Consider the following 20410-nt stretch of genomic DNA (forward strand, 5'->3'; position numbering starts at 1 on the left):
AAATTCAGTTTCGTTTTGTGTTGCAACAGATTTGGAAATACATGACTGCATTTTCGTGGATACTGACAATGGATCGGGATACTTTTCCTATTTGTTTGTTTATTTCTATAATTGCGGTTTCTTGACAAATAACGCATAGCAACCAGAACAGTGTTGCCTAAAAATATTAATTTTATCATTATCAAGTGGTCGCTATATTTGTGGTAACTGACGGAAAATCACTCACAGACACATTTTATTCCAATTTTTCTTCGGAGTGCCTGGTCGTGTCGTCGCTCATACTGTCATGTCTGTTAGTCTGTGCAGATACTTTCACAGAGGTGTACACGCCGGTGAGCACTCTGCTGTATGGTTTTCGTAGATGAAGCGTGGACACGCAAAATCAGCAAAATAAAACAATTTATCGTAAAATTTTCGGTTTTCCTTGCAAATTTTTCATAGCAAGGCCAGATCTACTCTCTATTAATTGAAGTTCACAGAAGTGTTCGCTCACAATTACGCGCCAGTGGTCACTTGGGTGTATTTAGACGAGAGCGCGTGTGTGCGATTCATGCGAAGAGAATGTGTTTCACTCGCGCCAGCTGCTTTAACCACAAGCACATACTCAAATGCTGTTTATTCGACACTGAGAAGAAGTGCGCTTTCCTCTTTGTGCGGTGCTTCGTTTTTTTCACCCTCGGTGTGGCAAAAATCTGACTCTAGCGTGTATAACTCTGGTGAAATGCCATGCCTGATAGTGACAAAAGAAAATCTGGTTTGATTTAGAAAACATTGCTGCTTGAAACTACTAAACATGATAATCAATTTTACTCAGTGGGTTAGTTTGTTTCGAACGATATTTTGATTAAAACAACAAATATTTTACTTGTGCGTTCTTGTCAATTTAGTTGAATAAATTACCTTAAATTTAGCTATTCCAACTAACGCTTTTGTTTGTTGAAATCATACATTTTTGTTTTTAAGAATAAAATGATTTCTTCTAAAATAATAAGTTACAAGGTAGTTTTGATACTACTTTTATTTATTTTTGTAGTTGTTTTAAAATTCCTGAAAAAACAATTATTTCCAATTTTGATATTTTTTAAGACTTTTCGTCATTGCCGTTGCTAGATGGTCGATTCACATACCACAATTCGGTTCGATGCTCCATCAGTCCGGCCAAAATAAAGATCCTGCATCAAATAATTTATGTAAACAAAAAATGTTATGTTATGATATACAAATTTCTAAAATATTCCTAATTATCAATACGTACACTTGAATTTTTTAAAACCTCCTAGGAAACGAAAGCATGCTTTGGTTTATGCGAGCGAGAAAAAAATTGCTCTGGTTTATATGAAAAATAAAACTTATATGGTCCATTTAAATAGTAAACTTAGTTATATCATTACACAAATAAAATCATAGATCAATTGAACCATTTTTTTCTTCATATAATGGTATAGCAGGATTGAGTCAACAAGGACATTGCCTATAGCATTAACTAAACTTTGGTTGACATGCAATAAATAGTTAGTTTATTTCAATAATAAACTTAGCCTGAACAAATATATTTTTCGTTTGATTGAACCAAAATTTTGATTCAAATCAAACAGAGATCATTGTTTTTGTTGAAGGGAGAAATTGGTTTGTAACAATCACATTCTAGCTTGAAATGAATATAAATCAAATTTAAAAAACTACTAACTGTTTTGTTATTTTAAACATGCTCAATTTCTCTGCGTGTGCAATGAACGAAATTACATATCTCGGTTAATTTTTCAAAGGGTCGTATGAGCAAGTCAAAGTATCTCTTTGTTTACTTTCTCCTTCGATTATTTCGACGCGTATAGATTTTTTTTTTCGTAGATTTTACAATTCTGTTTGGACAAACGTGACAACCGCTTGGTAATTATTATAACCACTTGGTAATTATTATAAGAGAAAGTAAACAAAGAGAAACTATCACTTACTCTCACGGCCTTTTAAAAAATCAACCAAGATATAGGTTTTCTTCTGGTTTTTCGGTTGATTTTTCAGAATGCCGTAAAAGTAAGTGACAGTTTCTGTTTGTATACTTTCTCTTCTATTAAGCAGTTTCAATGTTTATCGCTCAACTCTTCTTATAAAATGATAACCGAAACTTTCGAGTTTCAAACAGAATTGTGGAACCCAAGAAAAGTTTATTATCACATCACAATAATTGAAAGAGAAAGTAAACAAAGAGAAACTGTCACTTGTTCATACAGTCTTTTGAAAAATCGTCCGGGATATAGGATTTTTTTCTGATTTCTCGGGAAAATTTGAATTGTGAAACCAAAGAAAATGTTTATAATGACATCACAATAATCTAAAGAGAAACTGTCACTTGCTCTTACGGCCTTCTGAAAAATCAACCGAAAATTTTTTCTGTGCGTACACTGTCAAAGTTATAAAGTCTAAAGCCAGTATGAAAATTGGCGAAATTAGAGTAATTTCATTTTTACGTGTTTGACGTATTTTCCTGGAGTTTTCTAAAACTATGTCTTCATAAAATTTGTTTACATTTGTTTATTTTCGTGATCAGTCAGTAAAAAATGTACATTTTTGAGTTCTCGAGTTATTAACGTTTTTATCAAGAGCTATAAATACAATCTCTATAATTGTTTCCAACAACATCATATTTTTCGGTCGATACAATTAAATACTATTTCGGTGATATGAGCAACGCTGTTATGATGGACTACGAATTCAAGATGAAGACTCAGCAGGAACGAGCTAAAGTCGAAGATCTTTTCGAGTACGAGGGTTGTAAGGTCGGCCGTGGTACCTACGGACATGTCTATAAGGCCCACCGGAAGGAAAGCAATGACACGAAAGATTATGCTCTAAAGCAGATAGAAGGCACCGGGTTGTCCATGTCTGCTTGTAGAGAGATTGCGGTAAGAATGTGTAGTTTGATGTTCATCAGGTTCCAGGCACTAATTGAACGTTTATTGTCGTTGTCAAGTTACTCCGAGAGTTGAAACATCCGAATGTTATAAATCTTATTCGTGTGTTTCTGTCGCACACGGATCGAAAAGTATGGCTGCTCTTCGATTACGCCGAACATGATTTATGGCACATCATCAAATTTCATCGTGCCGCTAAAGCCACCAAGAAGCCGGTCATGGTCCCGAAGGGTATGGTGAAAAGTTTGCTTTATCAAATTCTAGATGGAATTCACTATCTTCACAGTAACTGGGTTTTACATCGAGATTTGGTAGGTCAATTAGGATTTTGAGCAGTCGATAGTTGATTGACATTTCTATTTATCTTTCAGAAACCAGCCAATATTCTCGTAATGGGAGAAGGTAACGAACGAGGACGAGTTAAAATTGCTGACATGGGGTTTGCCAGATTGTTCAATGCGCCCCTCAAGCCGCTAGCGGACTTAGATCCGGTCGTTGTGACATTTTGGTATCGCGCACCGGAACTGCTGTTGGGAGCTCGTCATTACACCAAGGCTATTGGTAAGTCTTTGCTAGGAGGAATATTATTAAAATTATAGTACGTTTTAACTTCTCTTGTAGATATCTGGGCGATTGGGTGTATTTTTGCCGAGTTACTTACTTCGGAACCGATATTCCATTGTCGTCAGGAGGATATCAAAACAAGCAATCCTTATCATCATGACCAGCTGGATCGAATATTCAATGTGATGGGATTTCCACAGGATAAAGACTGGGAAGACATACGAAAAATGCCAGAACACCACACACTTACGAAGGACTTCAAACGCTCGAAGTAAAAATTAAATATATTTATTTTAATTTACTTAATATTGATCGAAATTTTCTTTATTAGCTACGCAAATTGCTCCTTAATCAAATACATGGAACGCCATAAGATCAAACCGGATAGTAAAGCATTTCATTTGCTTCAAAAACTGTTACTGATGGATCCCAACAAACGAATAACTTCTGAACAAGCAATGCAGGATCCGTACTTTTCAGAAGACCCCCTGCCAACCGCAGATGTATTTGCTGGGTGTCCGATTCCCTATCCCAAACGTGAATTTTTAACAGATGAAGATCAAGATGATAAAGGAGAAAATAAACGACAGCAGCAACAGCAACAGGCTAACGTGAGTAGTTGGAAAGAAAAACGAAATTCATTTTTTCATTCAACAATCTATTTTTTGTTCCTAGCAACAGCAAACACAACAGAATGCTCAACAACAGCAAGGCAATGTAAGAATCTGTATATAAAGTTGTTTTTTCGTCGTCTATCTAATTCAATATTTTTCAACAGCATCAAACTCAGCAACAAAACCAGCAGCAACAACAAGCGAATGTAACACAAAAATGATATTAGTATGCAAACTTCAAAGTAAATATTCTTCGTTAATATTTCCAGCAACAGAATCAACAGCAACAACAACAACAACAGCAGCAGCAGCAACAACAACAGCAGCAACAACAACAGCAGCAACAAATGCAGCAACAGACCCAAAATTCAGTAATGGATCACGGGGCAGCCAAGCGAGTTCGAATGTCGGGACCGAATGGGCAATCCAGTAGTGGGATGAACCAGCAGGACTACCAACAACAGGCACAGCAAGCCGCTGCAGCTGCGGCGGTAGCTCAACAACAACAACAGCAGCAACAACAACAACAACAGCAACAGCAGCAGATGATGTTTAACAATTCTCAGCAGGGTGGTTTCCAGCAAAGGTATTAACGGCACAGTAAGTTTACCCATAATGATAACTTTAGAATAGATGCTACGAATACTACCATTCTAAATATAAAACATTCTCATGACTACCGACCATCGAATCATATATTGTGAATTCCGAAAACTAAAGCTTGTCTGTATAAAATTTCATAAATCTACCATGAGGGCGTCCTAGTCAAAGCGATTTGGATGTCGAGAGTAGCGTTCCTACCTCCTGTGCGCTATTCTCTACAGTTTTGGGAATACCTTACATTACAATACCTAAGAGATCTTTGTGAACATTGAATTGAATAATAATTGATCCTGGTCATCGCATCCCAAAAGCTTCTCTAAATTTGCATGCTTTCTGAAAATTATTCTATTAAAAAGTACTAGCACAATTACTCGTAGCTGTCACCGCGATCGAAATTATTTTGTGTGCTACATTCACTTCATGCTAGATTTTTGTTTTGCTCATGGTTGAAATCATAAATTTAATTTTGTTTCATTCCGATTGAATTCACGTTTGACTTAGACGACATGGAAATAAAGTTAGAGAAATCGTGTGAAAAGTGCTGAAGTGATTGTGATAGTTTGAATATTGTTATTATAGGCAGGATAACTTTGTTGTCGTTCCGGAACGTAGTGGAATGTTTTGAAAGATCGCGACGAATAGTCGAGTAGGCGGCAGTACTGAGCTTCTTAGTTACAACGTATAGCAAATGTAAAATTTACACCGGTTTTTGAAAAAAAAAGTTCGAGTCTGTATATCTGTTATCTGTATCGTATCGTTGCTTGGTGGTTTGGTCACGTTTGAACGTTATAATTCAGTTTTTGTATCGATTCGTCACAATGGATGATACATGGATCCATCACAATATATCTGAGTCAAATCAATCATGCTAATGTTTCAGGTTACTTCAAAGTACACAGTCAGTTAAGGGCAGGTTCCTCCAAACAATTTTCAATAAATCGAATAAAAATTATTTACGTAAATTCCTAGAAAATACTTATAGAAATGATATAGAAGTAGTCCCGAGGGTTCACGCGACTGAGAAACTGGTAGAAAAAAGAGAGTACATCACGTGCTTGTCTTCGTCATTAGATTATGTTCATTTACTGATTCGATAACTTCAGCGTGCTTACAATGTTTATAGTTCGTGCTTCGTTATGATTTTGTAAACCATTCGGGATACTAGAACTGGTTCATATCAAAGCAGCAAGTAATCGATATCGATCGAAGTATCCGAATCATCTGTGAGTTTTACTTACTTTAATTTACTTTAATGGAGCACATCCCGTTTCCGGAACATGACCGAACGAATTGTAGATTTCCAGGATACTCGATCTTGAACCGACGTTCTCCAATCGCTCTGTACTCCCGCTGCGCGTGCATCTTTGATGGCGTACACTCAGCGAGTGCGAGGTATACCCCGCAATCGACGACCTCCCCCAGGTTCTCTGCTGAGCATCACACATTCTTGCTACATGTCCAGTCTACTGTAGTCTGCCGTGTTTTATAAGCCTTCCAATGTGCGCATGTTTGTATACTTGGTACAGCTCGTGATTCAAGCGTCTGTGCCATTCTTCATTCTCTTCTTCAATTGATCGTAGGATTTTTCTCTCAAGGACGCTAATTACTTGAAAATTAGCAGCTCCAACACACCTTTTTACCTCTTGATTATTATCGTTATCACGTGACACTAGTGTACGTTATCACGTGACACGATATACGAACTCGTCAACAACTTCGTATCGTACCCCATAAATTTCCACCTCGGATCCTACACCTACTACCGGTTTGGCTGCCCCGATCTCTACCAGCCACCATGTACTTAGTCTTAGTAGAGTTTATCGTCAAGCCTATTCTCGCAGCTTTTTCTTGAAGGACACAAAATCCTATTCCACAGCTCTACTACCCACACTATGAATGTCGTCCGCAAAACCAAGGAGCATGTGAGACTTATTGATGATGGATCCGTCTGTCGGCACGCCGAATCTTTGTATCGCACCTTCGAGTGCTATATTGAACAAGACTTTTGAGAGCGCGTCGTCCTGTTTCAATCCATCTAACGTCACGAAAGCATTGGATGCCGTATCAGCTATCTTGAAGCTTAATTTCGATCATTCGAGCGTCGCAGGAATCTCATTAGCTTTGTCGGAAAGCCATGTTCTAACATAATCTACCACAATTCGTTTCGTTTCACCAAGTCGTACGCCGTTTGAAATCTAAAAACAGATGATGAGTCCGCAAGTTGTATTCCCGAAATCTATCAAGAATTTGTCTCGAAACCCGGATTGGTATTCGCCGACAAAGGATTCTACCAATGAACGCAGTCTGCTGCACATAACTCGGTCGGTGACCTTTTTTCTAGATAGGTCATATGAGACCATTCAGCCAGTCCGAAGGCATATCTTATCTTATTGAGAGAGTGCGTAGTACAGCCGCTTGCTTTTAACTTTGAGAAGTTCACCCGGGATCCCGTCCTTCCCAAAAGTCTGTTCACAGCTTGTCCATCATCCTCAATCCTTATTCTGTTCGTGCTCTCTTCTTTCGATTGTTTATTTAATAGTCGCTCGAAGTACTTCTTCCACCTAGCAGCCATTGATGTGTGATCGGTCAACAGATTTTCGTCTCGGTCGTTGATCATAACTGGTATGGATGTCCCCATTCTTCTCTGTGAGTCTGATACAACATAAAAACAGAAATCCTAATGTCGTTTTCGCTTGAGTAAACTGAAACTGACCCAGGGTAGTTTCTTCAAACAAACACTTTTAACGAAACTGTGTTGGTTTCGCACTTAGCAACGGGGATCTGAGCAAACCTGACATAAAAACCAGGTTCAAAACTGACACGATTTTCAGTTCAACAATGTTGAAACTAGGTTAGAAACTACCCAGTGAAATTTGTCGACCCACATAAGTCCGATTGAGCACGATATGGGGCCGATCGTAGCGCTTCGATCGGTCCGTCATCGGACAATTCTGCACCATTTGCATCAACCGCGTCGACCTGAAAAAGCTTTATGTTAACATTATGTATCGCTATAGAAACAGAGCGAGGGAACATCAAACAAGGCATTTTCGAGCCGACGTCTCTCCGATAGGGTGTGAAATACATTCTTTTGTTTCGATCATAGAGGCTTTGACCTTATGGTCATTCGCCTCTTAGGGCCAGAAAAACTCTGGCCCTATGTTCGGGGTTGAAAATCCAACCCCGATATATCACATCCCCTGAGTAACAGACATCCGCTCTCTGCTTTGGTATTCCTTCACTCTTATGTTCTGCCGATACACTATGTAAGCTCGAAACGCAATCAAAAGCTTTCTTGCACGATGCGTCCGATGTTCGGATTTACTGGGTAGCTTCAAACGAACTGGGTTAGGTTTGGCATCAAGCAAAAAAATACACAAACTTGCACAGAGCTATTAGGTTTTTTATCGTGACGACACAAATGAACAAGTATTCATCCTTGACAGTTCAGCGGTACTGTTTACAAACAAGCTTAAACAAAAATCGAAGAGCACATCTAAAACAATCATCTTTACACTTTGCAACTAGTCACTTTTATTTGATAAATATCAAAAAACGAACCGTATTCAATCGTGAACAAGTGTAAAACTTTATTTAGGCGATACACACCGTAAATGGTCTGATCCAATTTGTCAATAAACAAACAAAAGTAATTTCTGTTTACAAACAGTACTGCTGAACTGTCAAAATGTGTTCATCCGATTGAGGTTAGCAGTGACGGTAAAAAACCTAATTCAATCAATTATCGCATACAGAAAAAAACATATTCCAACTGACTTTGAATTTGTTTATGTATTTACATAATGGGGTTCTATTGGTAACTAACCTAACGTGTAGCAACCAGAACAGTGTTTTCGGAACTTACAATACAGCATCTACAGCCACCCAGTGAAATTTGTCGACCCACATAAGTCCGATCATCGGCCCGATTATCGGACCGATTGAGCACGATATGGGGCCGATCGTAGCGCTTCGATCGGCCCCAATTCTGCACCATTTGCATCAACCGCGTCGACCTAAAAAAGCTTTATGTTTACATTATTTATCGCTAGAGAAACAGAGCGAAGGAATATCAAACAAGGCATTTTCGAGCCGACGTCTCCTGTTTTGAGCATAGGGAGGCTTTAACTTTAAGTTCATTCGCCTCTTAGAGCCAGAAAAACTCTGGCCCTATGTTCGGGGTTGGAAATCCAAACCCGATATATCCCATCCCCTGAGTATCAGATATCCGCTCTCTGCTTTGGTATATCTTCACTCTTTTGTTCTACCGATACACTATGTAAGCTCGAAACGCAATCAAAAGCTTTCGTGCACGAGGCGTCCGATGTTCGGATTTACTGGGCAGTCAATCGCACATTCAACAATGTGTTAGATTTTTTTCAAACAAAATTCGTCACATTCAGGTTTTTATTATAGTCGACATACTTTACTACGGGGCGCCTTTACAAAATTTACCCTGTGCAAAAATGGGTAGAACTTAATCGTGAATATCTCTTGTTTTATTCAATGCAGAAACATTTTTTTTCTCCATATCATCGGAAATATGATCAGCAGCTTAGGGTAAAATTTTCAGTAGTATGAGATAACCACAAATAACTCAAAATTGATGTTTTTTAAAATATTTGATATAAACGAATATTAAGGTGAAATTCAGTGCCAAAATAGGGCGCTCAAAATTTTCAACCGCTTGAATAGGACGAAGCACATAGCTTATCGTGCAAAACCGACTCATAGAAAAACGGAATATTTTCAGTGATTGAGTGCAGTGGATTCACGACATGTTTTGTTCGCTAGTAAAACAGATACTAACATTGTTTGGTTGTAAACCATCAGTATTTTTAATTGACTTGAGGGAGATACATTTATGCGAGTTGTTAAAGGCGATCAATTTAGTCGATTAATTTATAACCAAAATAATAATTGATATTCTTGAATATAGCGAAATTGTTCATTTTTTTTTATAGACCAAAATCTTTGGCATGACACAACTCTTCTCCTAACTGATTCCAACTGTGCATCAATTTATATAAGAACTGAATATTTTTCAAACAAGATCTTCTTTATATGGAATTTTAACTGGCTTGAATGATATTCACTAAAATATCTAGGTATTGAAGTGCATATCATATCAGTATATAAGGGAAATAGATATAGATACTTTTGGTTCACGTTTGGCGAGTGCATACCAATAATTTATAGTTTTAGTATTCGTAAATTCAAAGATGACGGCTCTCGATGTGTGGATATTTGTGATATTAGTGAGTCGCTATACAATATACTATCCAAGAAAGTTATTAAAATTAATGTCACATTGATTTCTCATGTCAATTATAGTCATATTTACGTCATCCAGTTAGGTCTCTGACATTACCCTCTTGCCTTTTTTATCTTAAGTAGCCCTACAAGTGGCTTGTTGGTCGTTTTACAAAACACGACAATTTTCCCTCTGATTTCAAGGTGAACTTTTACTTGTGATTTTTTTTTACAGTGGACACGCAGAAAAATCTCGGTTTAAAAAAAACTATTAGTTGCCCATCAAACTAAATGAAAAGTTGTTTCAAATCGAGATGTGCAGATTCAAACAAAATATATTTGTTTCAAATTAGAGTATGTTTGTTTCAATTCAATTCAAATTCATTAGAATTTTCCGGAATTTATTAGATTTCACTATTTTTTTGCGTGTAGAATAACAAAACTCAGTAGATTGACATATTAACAGGGCTGTACTGTGCTTTTGACAAAATAATATCGCAGACGGTCGGATACGTGGACAGTTTATTTTGATTCATTTTTCACCTGTACTTTCATTGTTACAGTTTGAAATTGAAAAATGAACGTAAGTAACCTGTGTTGAACAGCTGTTTTTAGTTGAATTAATTTTTCAATCATTCTTTTGTGGTAGGAAGCCGACATTCCCATTGACATCCATGCCGGAAAGCTGTTAGATTGGCTAGTGTCGCGTCGGATTGTGAATAAAAATTGGCATCAATATGTTCGCGAAGTTCGTAGTAGAATCAGCAATGCTCTTACGGATATGCCAGCCCACGATGGGCTTGTTCAGTTGCTGAAGGGAGCTCGTACGTGTCTTAGGTGAATAGTAACGGTTTCTGAATTAACGTTTGTTTCATTTTACCAGACATAAACTACTTCCACTGTCAGCAAATAATTGACATCCTTAAAACAACGGAAGCCGATTCTCGAAATGTGTTCGGTCGTTACGGTAGCCAACGAATGAAGGACTGGCAGGAGATATTGAGACTGTACGAGAAAGACAGCATGTATTTGGCCGAGGCCGCACAAATACTAGTTAGGAACATCAATTACGAAATTCCCGGCATTCGGAAACAGATAAAACATTTTGAGCAGTTGGGAGTTGACTCGGACAAGAAAATCGTCGATCTGCAGCGATCGGAACGCGCTGTTTATGGAGAATACAAGGCATTGTGTAAACAACTTGGTATTGAAGGGGAAAACGTTCGACAAGAACTCGTAACAAAAGTTGTGGAGTTACCTGAAATGTTGAACAAGATTACTGCCACCGTTCCAGAGCTGAAAAAAGCAATTGAACTGTATACGGCTTTCCTAGGGAATGAAGGATGTCTATCGGTTCTACGGCATGTGGCCAACGCAGGTAATACGACGGTTTACGAATTTCTCTATTCGGAATCACCGCTCTCGATTGAATTACCTCCACTGAAATTCGTTGCGGACGAAAAAGCTGCCGTTGTGCAGAATGATGTGATCGATTTCGGTGACAATCAAGGAGGTATTGATTTTGGTAATGACGCTGAAATAGATTTCAATATTGATACGGGTGATGTTAATCTCGAGGTTGGCGAAATTGATTGGGGAGCTTCGGAGGATCCCGGCCTTGAAGCACCGGCGGAAATTGATTTTAACTTATCACTAGAAGAGAGCGGCATCGTTGTCGAAAGTGACGGTAATGCCGGGGGAGTTGCGAAGGGCGATGAAGCGTATAGTATATGCGACTCGCCGGTTTATCGGGAACGGTTCATTAACGATTTGCTAGAATTGGAATCATTTCTCAAGATGCGGTTGTACGACCTAAACGCAGCGGAAAGTGAACACATATTATCGTTAACAATGATGGATAACTATCCGGACCACGACGTGAAGAGTCTCACGCAAATGCTAGCGCAGGTCGACGTGTTGTATAGCAATATTGATAGCAAACAAATTCAGCAACTGCACCAGATAAAACATTCCCCGAAGTAAGTATGGTTAACATTACGTTTGAGATTTCGCGATGCACGACGTTATTTCTTTCTTTTGTAGATACGTAGATATTCTTACCTCAAAACTGAAACAGAAACTGGTGGCCATTGACAAGATGAAGGACACGGAGAAAGTTATGCATGAAAGGGCAATCAATTTCCGCCAACAGAGTGTCGATTTGAAGCCAACACTAGCCAAAATCATCGAGCAGACCGGAATCTTGCAGGGCCAGATCGAGAAGGATATTTCTAAACGCTACAAGAATCGAGTTGTCAATCTGTTTGGGACCAATTTGTAAAGCTGGGAAAAATTAGGGAAATACAAATATCTGACATGGAAACTCGGATTACTTTTTTTCTTAAATGCGAATTTATTTAGTGGTTTATTTGTTGTTTTGCCATGACGGTTTTTGTTTTGGGTTAAAGAAACTATTCAAATGACTCATTTTTTTTATTTAAAAAACAAATACAACGTGTACTATCTTGCAATAATGCGAGTTAAATCGATAAAAAAATCCGGTGAGTAAATATATGCGCATTTATAAAGAAAACAAAGCAAAACTAGACTAATGCGAAATATAATAAAATATCAACAAGTTCAATAACTCTAAAAAATCGAAAACGATTTTTGCGAAATTTTGTATAGCTCGATCAAATATAAAACCGTTCGCGTTGGTAAAAACTTGCATTAGAATCTGTTTTTTTCACTACAAACAAGTTTCTTCCCGTGTATTAACCGCAATTATAATTACATCAATAAAACATGAAATGAACACTCGCTAGGTATTTTCTTCTACGCTGTGCCGACAATTGCAAGAATGTTAAAAGAAACGGAAAAAACGAAAAAGTTCTGAGCTAAAAGAGAGACAGATACCGAGGCTTATTTGTGTTCACGTGCTTTCACGGAAGACGTCCGCAGCTCTGTACGAGCAAAACCCGTACCCACGGTTCCTTTTCCGCCTCTAGACTGGCGTGCGACTTGCTAGACCAACTTTCTCCGCAAAGTTTCCCAACAAGCTGCCGAGCGCCGAATCCGGTCCGGAATTGAATTTGAATGCTATCGTCGAGAAATAACAGTTGTAGAACAGTGTCCGCAGTTGTGTGAGTTTTTCGCGTCGTCTGAAAATGGTCACCAAATCATCCGAGATTAGCAGATGTTAGGAACACATAAATTTTTATTTTATTTGCAACTCACAGTGCATAAAGATCGACCCGATTCGGGAAGTACTCGCCATCGATGACGGTACAGCAACTGGTTTCCTGACTGTGATGCTGGTTGGCGTTCGGTGTGGAAGCACTGTGAGACCCGCAGTTGATATTTATTTGATGTTGTTGTTGTTGATGCGGCGGAGATTGAAGATGATTGTTAGGCGGTTGCTGAAGTCCTCCCTGAATCTGCAAACGTTGATGGTGATTGGGGCATTGGGCGATCAGGGCGTTCGGTTGCAAATGGGACTGCATTTCATTGACCGATTCCGCACTCCGGTAGCTGCCGGTGCATGTGATCATCTGCCAGCTGCCAACCGAAAGTGACGAGGTAGACTCCTGGCGCTGTCTTAGCAGCCGATCCGCACTTGGCACTGTTACTGGACTAGTTCTGTGGAGTAAATTGGGATGGAGCGGAAAATAACCGTCAATATCAGAGACGAGCGCCGTAGATAAGCCATTTTATAACGATTGGTTGAAACTGAAACGCAGAAAAGTGGTGAATTATTGATGGGTGATCATCAACTCCACGTCTATTTTAACAAATAAGGTACTTTGATATTTTGCTAGTATTACTCATATTACTGGGGAATTCTTTAGAATACTTTTCATTGACTGCTGAATAAAAACAAGAAAGTTCGTTCGGGTTGCATCTAACACAATCTACAAATTAAAACATCGTTGCCCTGATTTTTTTAATATTCCCTGCAATTCCGAAACAGGATAACGTTCAAGAACAGCATAAGGGACTGTAAAACCTTTCAACTGAGGCTAAGTTTGTGAAAGTCGGTTCAGCCATCTCTGAAAAATGAAGGGATTACGGCAAAAAATGCCGAGATTTGCACAGTGCTCGGTAATCGTCTCGGCAAAATGTATAATCTTGGCAATTCAAAATTTGTTTACTGTCAAATATTGCCGTGCTTGTCATCAACAATTTTGCTGTCAGCTCGACAAAAGTTATCAGGATTAAATCACGAATCATCAGTAACGGATAAATAACTTTTCTCGAGCAATTTTCAGAAAAAGGGAATAGTTTTAGACTAAGATTTTTGCTTGTTTTGGATTGCAATTCTAAGCAGAATGAAGAGTCTTGCTCCTTAAAGCTCTCATTGTCTTCAAATATACTGTGCAATTTCATCCAGATCCGACTTCCGGCTCCGAAATTATAGAGCGATGAGTGTCAAAATATTCAAATCGTAACATTTAGGGGTTTTTGGTTTGTACGTAAAGTACAGTTCATTTTAGGCGGAGATGGCGGTTCAATTTGAACTGGTTTAAGCACTGATGTGCCGAAGGCGAAACGCGAAGAAATCGAAACTAAATATGTACTTTACGTACAAACCAAAAACCCCTAAATGTTCAAATTCTTCGGCGGCCAGTAGTCACTCGTTTTCGTCCGAGACGTCAGATAGGATATGGCACCTAGTGTCATATTCTTAAAGGGTCACATAAATAGTGTGGACTTTGCGTCAGCTTAGCAGTTCAAAATGAACTGTTAGGCGGAGATGGCGGTTCAGTTTGAACTGCTTTAAGCACTGATGAGCCGAAGGCGAAACACGAAGAAATCGAGATTCAAATCGTCATTCAAAATGACGATGCAAAACTGGTACGCGTCGGCATTGCTTTGTTCAATTTCGTATAGGGTGCAGGGTTGCCACATTTAAATCTATATTTTTCAGGTGAAAAAAAAAGGTTAATTTTTAAATCTTTTATTCAATTTGTACCTACTTGTTAGTGTTATTACAGAATCATGATAAAGATGCTTTCCTATAAAAGTACACTTATTGCCTTGCTCATATAGAAGATTTATGCAGTCACTTGAAAAATTGACTAGTGAAAAGTGTTCTACATTATTCCACACAGTTCATCGAGCTGAGAAATATATGTGTCTTTGTGTGAGTATCTGTCAAATAATGTCACTCATAAAATGAAAAATCTCATAGTCCCACAGGTTGTTATTGAATTTCATCATGCTTTTATAGGGTAAAGTGTGTTTAAAATTGCACACATTTCATTTAGAGCGACGATGCAAAAAACGGGTAAAATTTCTAGATTTGACTCACAACTGATGCAATTTGTAGGGTATATTAGTTACTTGCTAAACCAACCGACTTCGGCTATTCTGGTTCCAAGTTCCCGGTTCCAGAAGTACCGGATATAGTGGTCAAAAACTCTAAAACGACTTGGCTACGGCAATGCGATATGAAAAGATCGTTTGGCTGTCATTAACCTGCAAGCGCAAGCAGCTTAGGTTCAATTTGAGCATGTTGTACTGTGGACAACATAATAATGGAATGTGAATGGGGAGTTTTAACGGTTCCGTCACATTTACTTTTATATTTCCGGAATCGGAAATAACAGTCATTCGAGCATCGAATTTGAATCATCCATATCAGTCAATTGATCAAGTTCGAAGCTCAAGTGACTGTTAATTTCTGCATCGGAGATATAATGGTAAAAGTGAGCCAAATATTGTTGAGATCGGTTAATTCAAACAAGCATTCAAACGAGACCAAGCGGAAAAAGAAAATTGCGTTTTGTTACCGACAACTTTTTATATCTCCGGAACCGTAAGTGGCAGCCATTTAATTTTCGAAGTAGATTCACAGGTCAAGAATAGCTTTCAAATGAGTTTAATCTAGTTGGAATTGGTTCAGCTATCTCCGAGAAAAACGAGCGAAGGGAAAAGGCATACACACAAACATTTAACGATTCGAATGGTATATTACACTAGAAGTCTACGGGCTTCGATCAAAAGTTGGTTTTTCCAGTCATTCTTTATCATTTCTATAGAGAAATTCAAAATACAGATACCGAAAATTCTGTTGCAGTCCGATCCTTATCTCAACCATTGTTACTTTACCAGTCCAATATAATAGCTAGGCTAGACCGAAATGGAAGGGAAAGTGGTTCTTCCGGTATCGTAAAAGTGCTCATTCATGTTACCAAAGTGATGAAGGGCTTGCACTTATTTTGCAACATTTTTACTGGGAAATGTTAATGAATTTTGATATTTTCTTCTTTCGGGAATCCCCGCCCATTTGAGAAAAAAAATCGACAGAAACCTGCCGATAGTAGACATAAACCTGTGTAGATGCCAAAATAACGTTAATCGAATTGTGTCGCTATCTTGTCAGTCATGCTTTGCCAATATACTTTTTTTTGCTTTGCTTAATTTAATGTTGGATTGAGCTTTGATTAAATTCTGTCAATTCTGGATTAATCTTTTGATAAAATCGATTAGCGATACTGATGGGTACCAGCGAGACATAAGACAAAAAGATGGTGGATTCAAGCATGTATAGCGAGATGCTTCATTGATGAACTGGATATTATGGTTGGAAGAACATCTGTTGCTCGCGGGCTGCGTGTAAGTGTCTCTGCTTACAGGTCTGTCCAACCTTCTTTTTAGTTCGCTCTTCGGTAACAACCATAGTAGGAAGGTGACTGAATGAATCATATCGGGGCTATAACAAGTCTATCCACATCCACTGGCAAGTCCTTGAATTTCTGAAACCTTACTTTCATCCCTAGGGTGAATAAAAGCCGCCCTACGTATGGTCTATACTCTTTTTTAGGAAACAAACAAACTTAAAATGTATATCGAGTTTTAAAAAATTAAATCTTCTAAAACATCTTTTCCTTAACGAATTTTTGAAAAGAATATAATTTAAGGAAGCGTCTATGCGTACAAATAATGTATGATTATTTTTCTTTAAAAATTTGGTTCATCGGCATGGTTTCGAATTCAAGCGAGATCAAACTAAGAAAACCAAATTTAGGTTTCCGGTAGCATGTACTAGCTACTCACCGTTTCGATTGCGGCGACCATTGGATATTATGATTCGAACTATCATGAGATATGCATCCAATACTGCTACTGCTATCGTTACTGTGTGATGAGAAGCCATTATTGCTGCATGAATAATACAACCGTACGATATTGAAATGTACCCTACACACGTGTCGGAAATGCGAAAACTTACCCATTGAACGAGTTGATACCCTCGTTTCCGTTGCATCCTCCACCGGACGTACCGCTGTTCCTGCTAGCACCATTATTCCTGCCGATTATTGCTATACTATTGCTTGCACCATCACTCGTCAGTCCGATACCGGTGCTGATACACGTCTGGGTGTCGTGCATGGAAGAACTTCGTCCACTCGTAAAGCTGCACATCGAGTTCAGTGATATGCTGGATCCGCGACTCTCCGCGTCAAACAGCAACCCATCTAGCATACTTTCACTGTCAGTTCTTATTACACCTATGCTACTACTGCCGCTACTGTGATGACTACGGGTTCTACGGACACAAGCATAGTGCGTTAAAATAGTCGCTCCAAAACCCCTTACCGATTGCGAACTACTTACCGAGTTAACACGCTAAACTCGTCATCGACTATGTACTTGAGTATGTAGAAACAGAAGTAGAATATCACTTCACCCTTATTCAATCGATCGGGTAGATTGTGACCGAACAGTAACCAATCGTACGCGATAGTGAAGTAAAGCATTTGAGCCGCACTGAGCGACTGATGGACAGCGCCGTCTGCCCAGAGAGAAATTCGCAACAGCGAGACAAACAACGGTGTCCGGTCCCATCCGCTAATGCAATGAACCAACAGTCCCGAATTGTTTTCCTGCAAGTATTTCAACAGCAATCGAAGGTAATTTTGGGTAAGTTTCACCAGATCCCACTGCTTGTAGTTGTGCCAGTCGATATTCAGTTCTGCTGTTACGGAATCATCCGGCACACGGATACCGGCATCCACGTATGACTGGTTCCAGTCAAAAATCAGTCCTTCGCCACGGCAATCGTTATCACGGTACTCGCGGAAAAATTCACACCCCGGATATGGTAGTGCGAGAATTTTGAAAAAGCTATACCTATTCTCCTTGTCGACTTTTTCCGACGACGTCACGTTCAGCCAAAATTTGACCTTTTTGTTTTCCACCATAAAGTCGATAATGGTACCAACATTGAGGGCTTTCAGCAAGCGAATGTCTTTCCGACGCAGTCGACCGAACAACGGCCAGTCTTTGGAATCCGATTCGTCTGACGACGAATCTTCCTGCGCTTCGTAAGCCTCATCTACAATGGGAGTAGTGTTTATTTTCATTGCTACTATTTTGACTATATATACTAGCTTACCCCCTGGTTCCGGCAGTGTCGCCTCAGCAGCGTACGCAAAGTATTCCAACCCCGAACGACCGTAGATCTCGGGTCCACCGGACAACGTTGCCGATCGACATATAAATTTCCCCTTATAGAGTATCACTGGGAGTGGAAATCGGGCACGGCAACGAGCCAACCGGGCTCGTAGAATCAAATATCGAAGACGCTGAGCATCGAGTCGTCCGTCCACGATCACCTGATCCCGGTTTGCGACATAGCGTACCGAATCCGTTACATTGGACCCAGTTGACTGTGGTGACGCACTGTTCCGGGGACGGAGATTGGCGGCAGTGACTGGAAAGTTTGTGGTAATAATGCTCTTCTTTAGTTCCTGCTCAGGAATGAGCAACTTGGCCGGATAGTGGGCCGACAGTTCACCGTTTTGGTTTGCCAGTTCAGTCACCGTGTAATCCATGCGCATCAACACGCTACATCGCTGCACAATTTCGTCACCCTGTAAAAATGAGACTATTTATTAATATTAAAAGCTCTCTGCTGTTTGCCTTTACAGTAGTCAAAAGTCCATTAGCTTAGATTATATACATGTACATCAATCAGGGAACCTCTTAACATAATAAATTTTGCTATCCTTCATTTACAGTTTATTCGATATAACTTGCAATACATAAATTGATAAACAGTGAAAAAATCTAAAATCGTATGTGTAACATATGTATTTATAGTACGAACTTAAGTTAATTTTCTTGACCTGATTTACTATAAAACGAGCTCAAGGATTTTTTTTATCAATAATGACAAAACATGCCGATACGTAATTTAATATGCTAGCGAGTACTTAGAGCAGGTTGTTGTTGCTGTCAAAGCAAAATAAATTATCATATTTTACCCCCATAACCTTTCCCAAACTCGCAAACTACAACGCAAAATACTGCCTACTTCTGAAAAGTAGGAATGAAATGTACACATAAGTCTAAAAATAGACTTACAGTACTCGGGATCAACAGTAAATATTCTACTGATTTAAATTAAAAACATTGAGAATCGTCAAACGTCGACGATGTAAACACTGCACAAAGAGGGTGAAAGAACATAACAAAGAAGGCGATGATATTTTCGATTTTTCACGTCCATGGATTTAACTCCTATTTGAGAATGATCAATTTTACATTGCGCATTTCAACTACTTGTTTCAAAAGAGATGAGTTCAGGACGAAACCAGTACCGCGTAATTAAGAAAAAAACAACTCGAATGCAGGTTAGGATTGCATTTTCCACTGAAAAACCACGTTACAACACATGACATTGACGGACAGCATGTAGTAGTTCGTGGCTTCCAGGCGCACCAACAATACGCCCCATGGTATCACCCATTGTCGATTTACTGAGTCACCGAGTAACATTCTACGGTCGAATCCATCAAGAACTGCATCGCAGAATGACCTAATTTGACGGAATATCGAACCAGGGTCATTGCCGCTGATGACGACGACGATACGTACCACTTCACACTCTTTCGCACGGTACAGATTTTTGGCGAAGTATTCCAGCAGCTGCTGGATGTCCTGCTGCAGTATTTCGTTCATTTTGGCTACGGGGGCACCACATTGACGAACATTTATCGCTTGTCGTGAGCGCGACACGAAATGCCTTTCGGGGAAAATCTTGACGGCCGGATTAAATCTCTCAAATGACCGAGAAAATCGTTTTTCTTGACGACGCACAAAAATGTCACTACGATCCACGAACCTTACGAGGAAAACAAACGTAAAGTTACTACTACTATTTGCAACTTCGGTGGGGTTTTGTCGTTACCAATACTATTGAATCATTCATCAAAGTTTGGAGAGTTTATGTACACGATATCAGAAAAGTACCGATGTTTTAATAATAAGCGGTACGCATTATATACCCAGCGATGCGTATTATGATAAAAAAAGTCTCGGTTGATTTTTCAAAGGGCCGTATGCGCATGTGACAGTTTCTCTTTGTTTACTTTCACTTTCGAATGTTGTAACGCGATTATACAAGTTTTTGTAGATTTTACAATTCTGTGTGGAGTTTTCGTGTATCATTTTATAGAAAAAACAAACGATTATTATTTAATAGACGAGAAATTACAAAAAGAGAAACTGTCACTTCGT

General features: G+C 39.0%; 3 protein-coding genes across 9 annotated transcripts; 2 read left to right on the top strand and 1 right to left on the bottom strand.

Annotated features, from left to right (window-relative positions):
• Positions 1 to 2284: 2284 nt before the first annotated feature.
• On the top strand, positions 2285 to 4763 carry LOC131430551 (cyclin-dependent kinase 8). Of its 2 annotated transcripts, none has more exons than XM_058595612.1 (8): positions 2285 to 2900; positions 2969 to 3220; positions 3281 to 3470; positions 3531 to 3744; positions 3805 to 4084; positions 4155 to 4190; positions 4252 to 4293; positions 4357 to 4763. In XM_058595612.1, exons 1-8 carry the CDS (start codon positions 2679 to 2681, stop codon positions 4678 to 4680), a joined length of 1560 nt encoding a protein of 519 aa, XP_058451595.1. In that variant the 5' UTR covers positions 2285 to 2678; the 3' UTR covers positions 4681 to 4763. The 2 variants fall into 2 exon arrangements, with proteins under 2 accessions (XP_058451595.1, XP_058451594.1); XM_058595611.1 differs by having other exon boundaries at positions 2296 to 2900; positions 4149 to 4190.
• Positions 4764 to 10387: 5624 nt separating this feature from the next.
• Positions 10388 to 12283, top strand: LOC131430554 (CDK5RAP3-like protein). Its single transcript, XM_058595620.1, has 4 exons — positions 10388 to 10526; positions 10593 to 10767; positions 10827 to 11922; positions 11987 to 12283. Exons 1-4 carry the CDS (start codon positions 10521 to 10523, stop codon positions 12222 to 12224), a joined length of 1515 nt encoding a protein of 504 aa, XP_058451603.1. The 5' UTR covers positions 10388 to 10520; the 3' UTR covers positions 12225 to 12283.
• Positions 12277 to 20034, bottom strand: LOC131430552 (myotubularin-related protein 14). Of its 6 annotated transcripts, none has more exons than XM_058595615.1 (7): positions 19769 to 20034; positions 18285 to 18762; positions 17504 to 18224; positions 17118 to 17435; positions 16943 to 17023; positions 13121 to 13522; positions 12277 to 13044 (listed from the first exon to the last, which is right to left on the bottom strand). In XM_058595615.1, exons 1-7 carry the CDS (start codon positions 19850 to 19852, stop codon positions 12888 to 12890), a joined length of 2241 nt encoding a protein of 746 aa, XP_058451598.1. In that variant the 5' UTR covers positions 19853 to 20034; the 3' UTR covers positions 12277 to 12887. The 6 variants fall into 6 exon arrangements, with proteins under 6 accessions (XP_058451598.1, XP_058451596.1, XP_058451597.1 ...); XM_058595613.1 differs by having other exon boundaries at positions 16943 to 17047; XM_058595614.1 differs by lacking the exon at positions 19769 to 20034 and adding an exon at positions 19492 to 19641 and having other exon boundaries at positions 16943 to 17047.
• Positions 20035 to 20410: the final 376 nt, after the last annotated feature.

Source organism: Malaya genurostris, chromosome 2 (assembly GCF_030247185.1).
Source record: "Malaya genurostris strain Urasoe2022 chromosome 2, Malgen_1.1, whole genome shotgun sequence".
NCBI classification, from domain to species: Eukaryota; Metazoa; Arthropoda; class Insecta; order Diptera; family Culicidae; genus Malaya; species Malaya genurostris.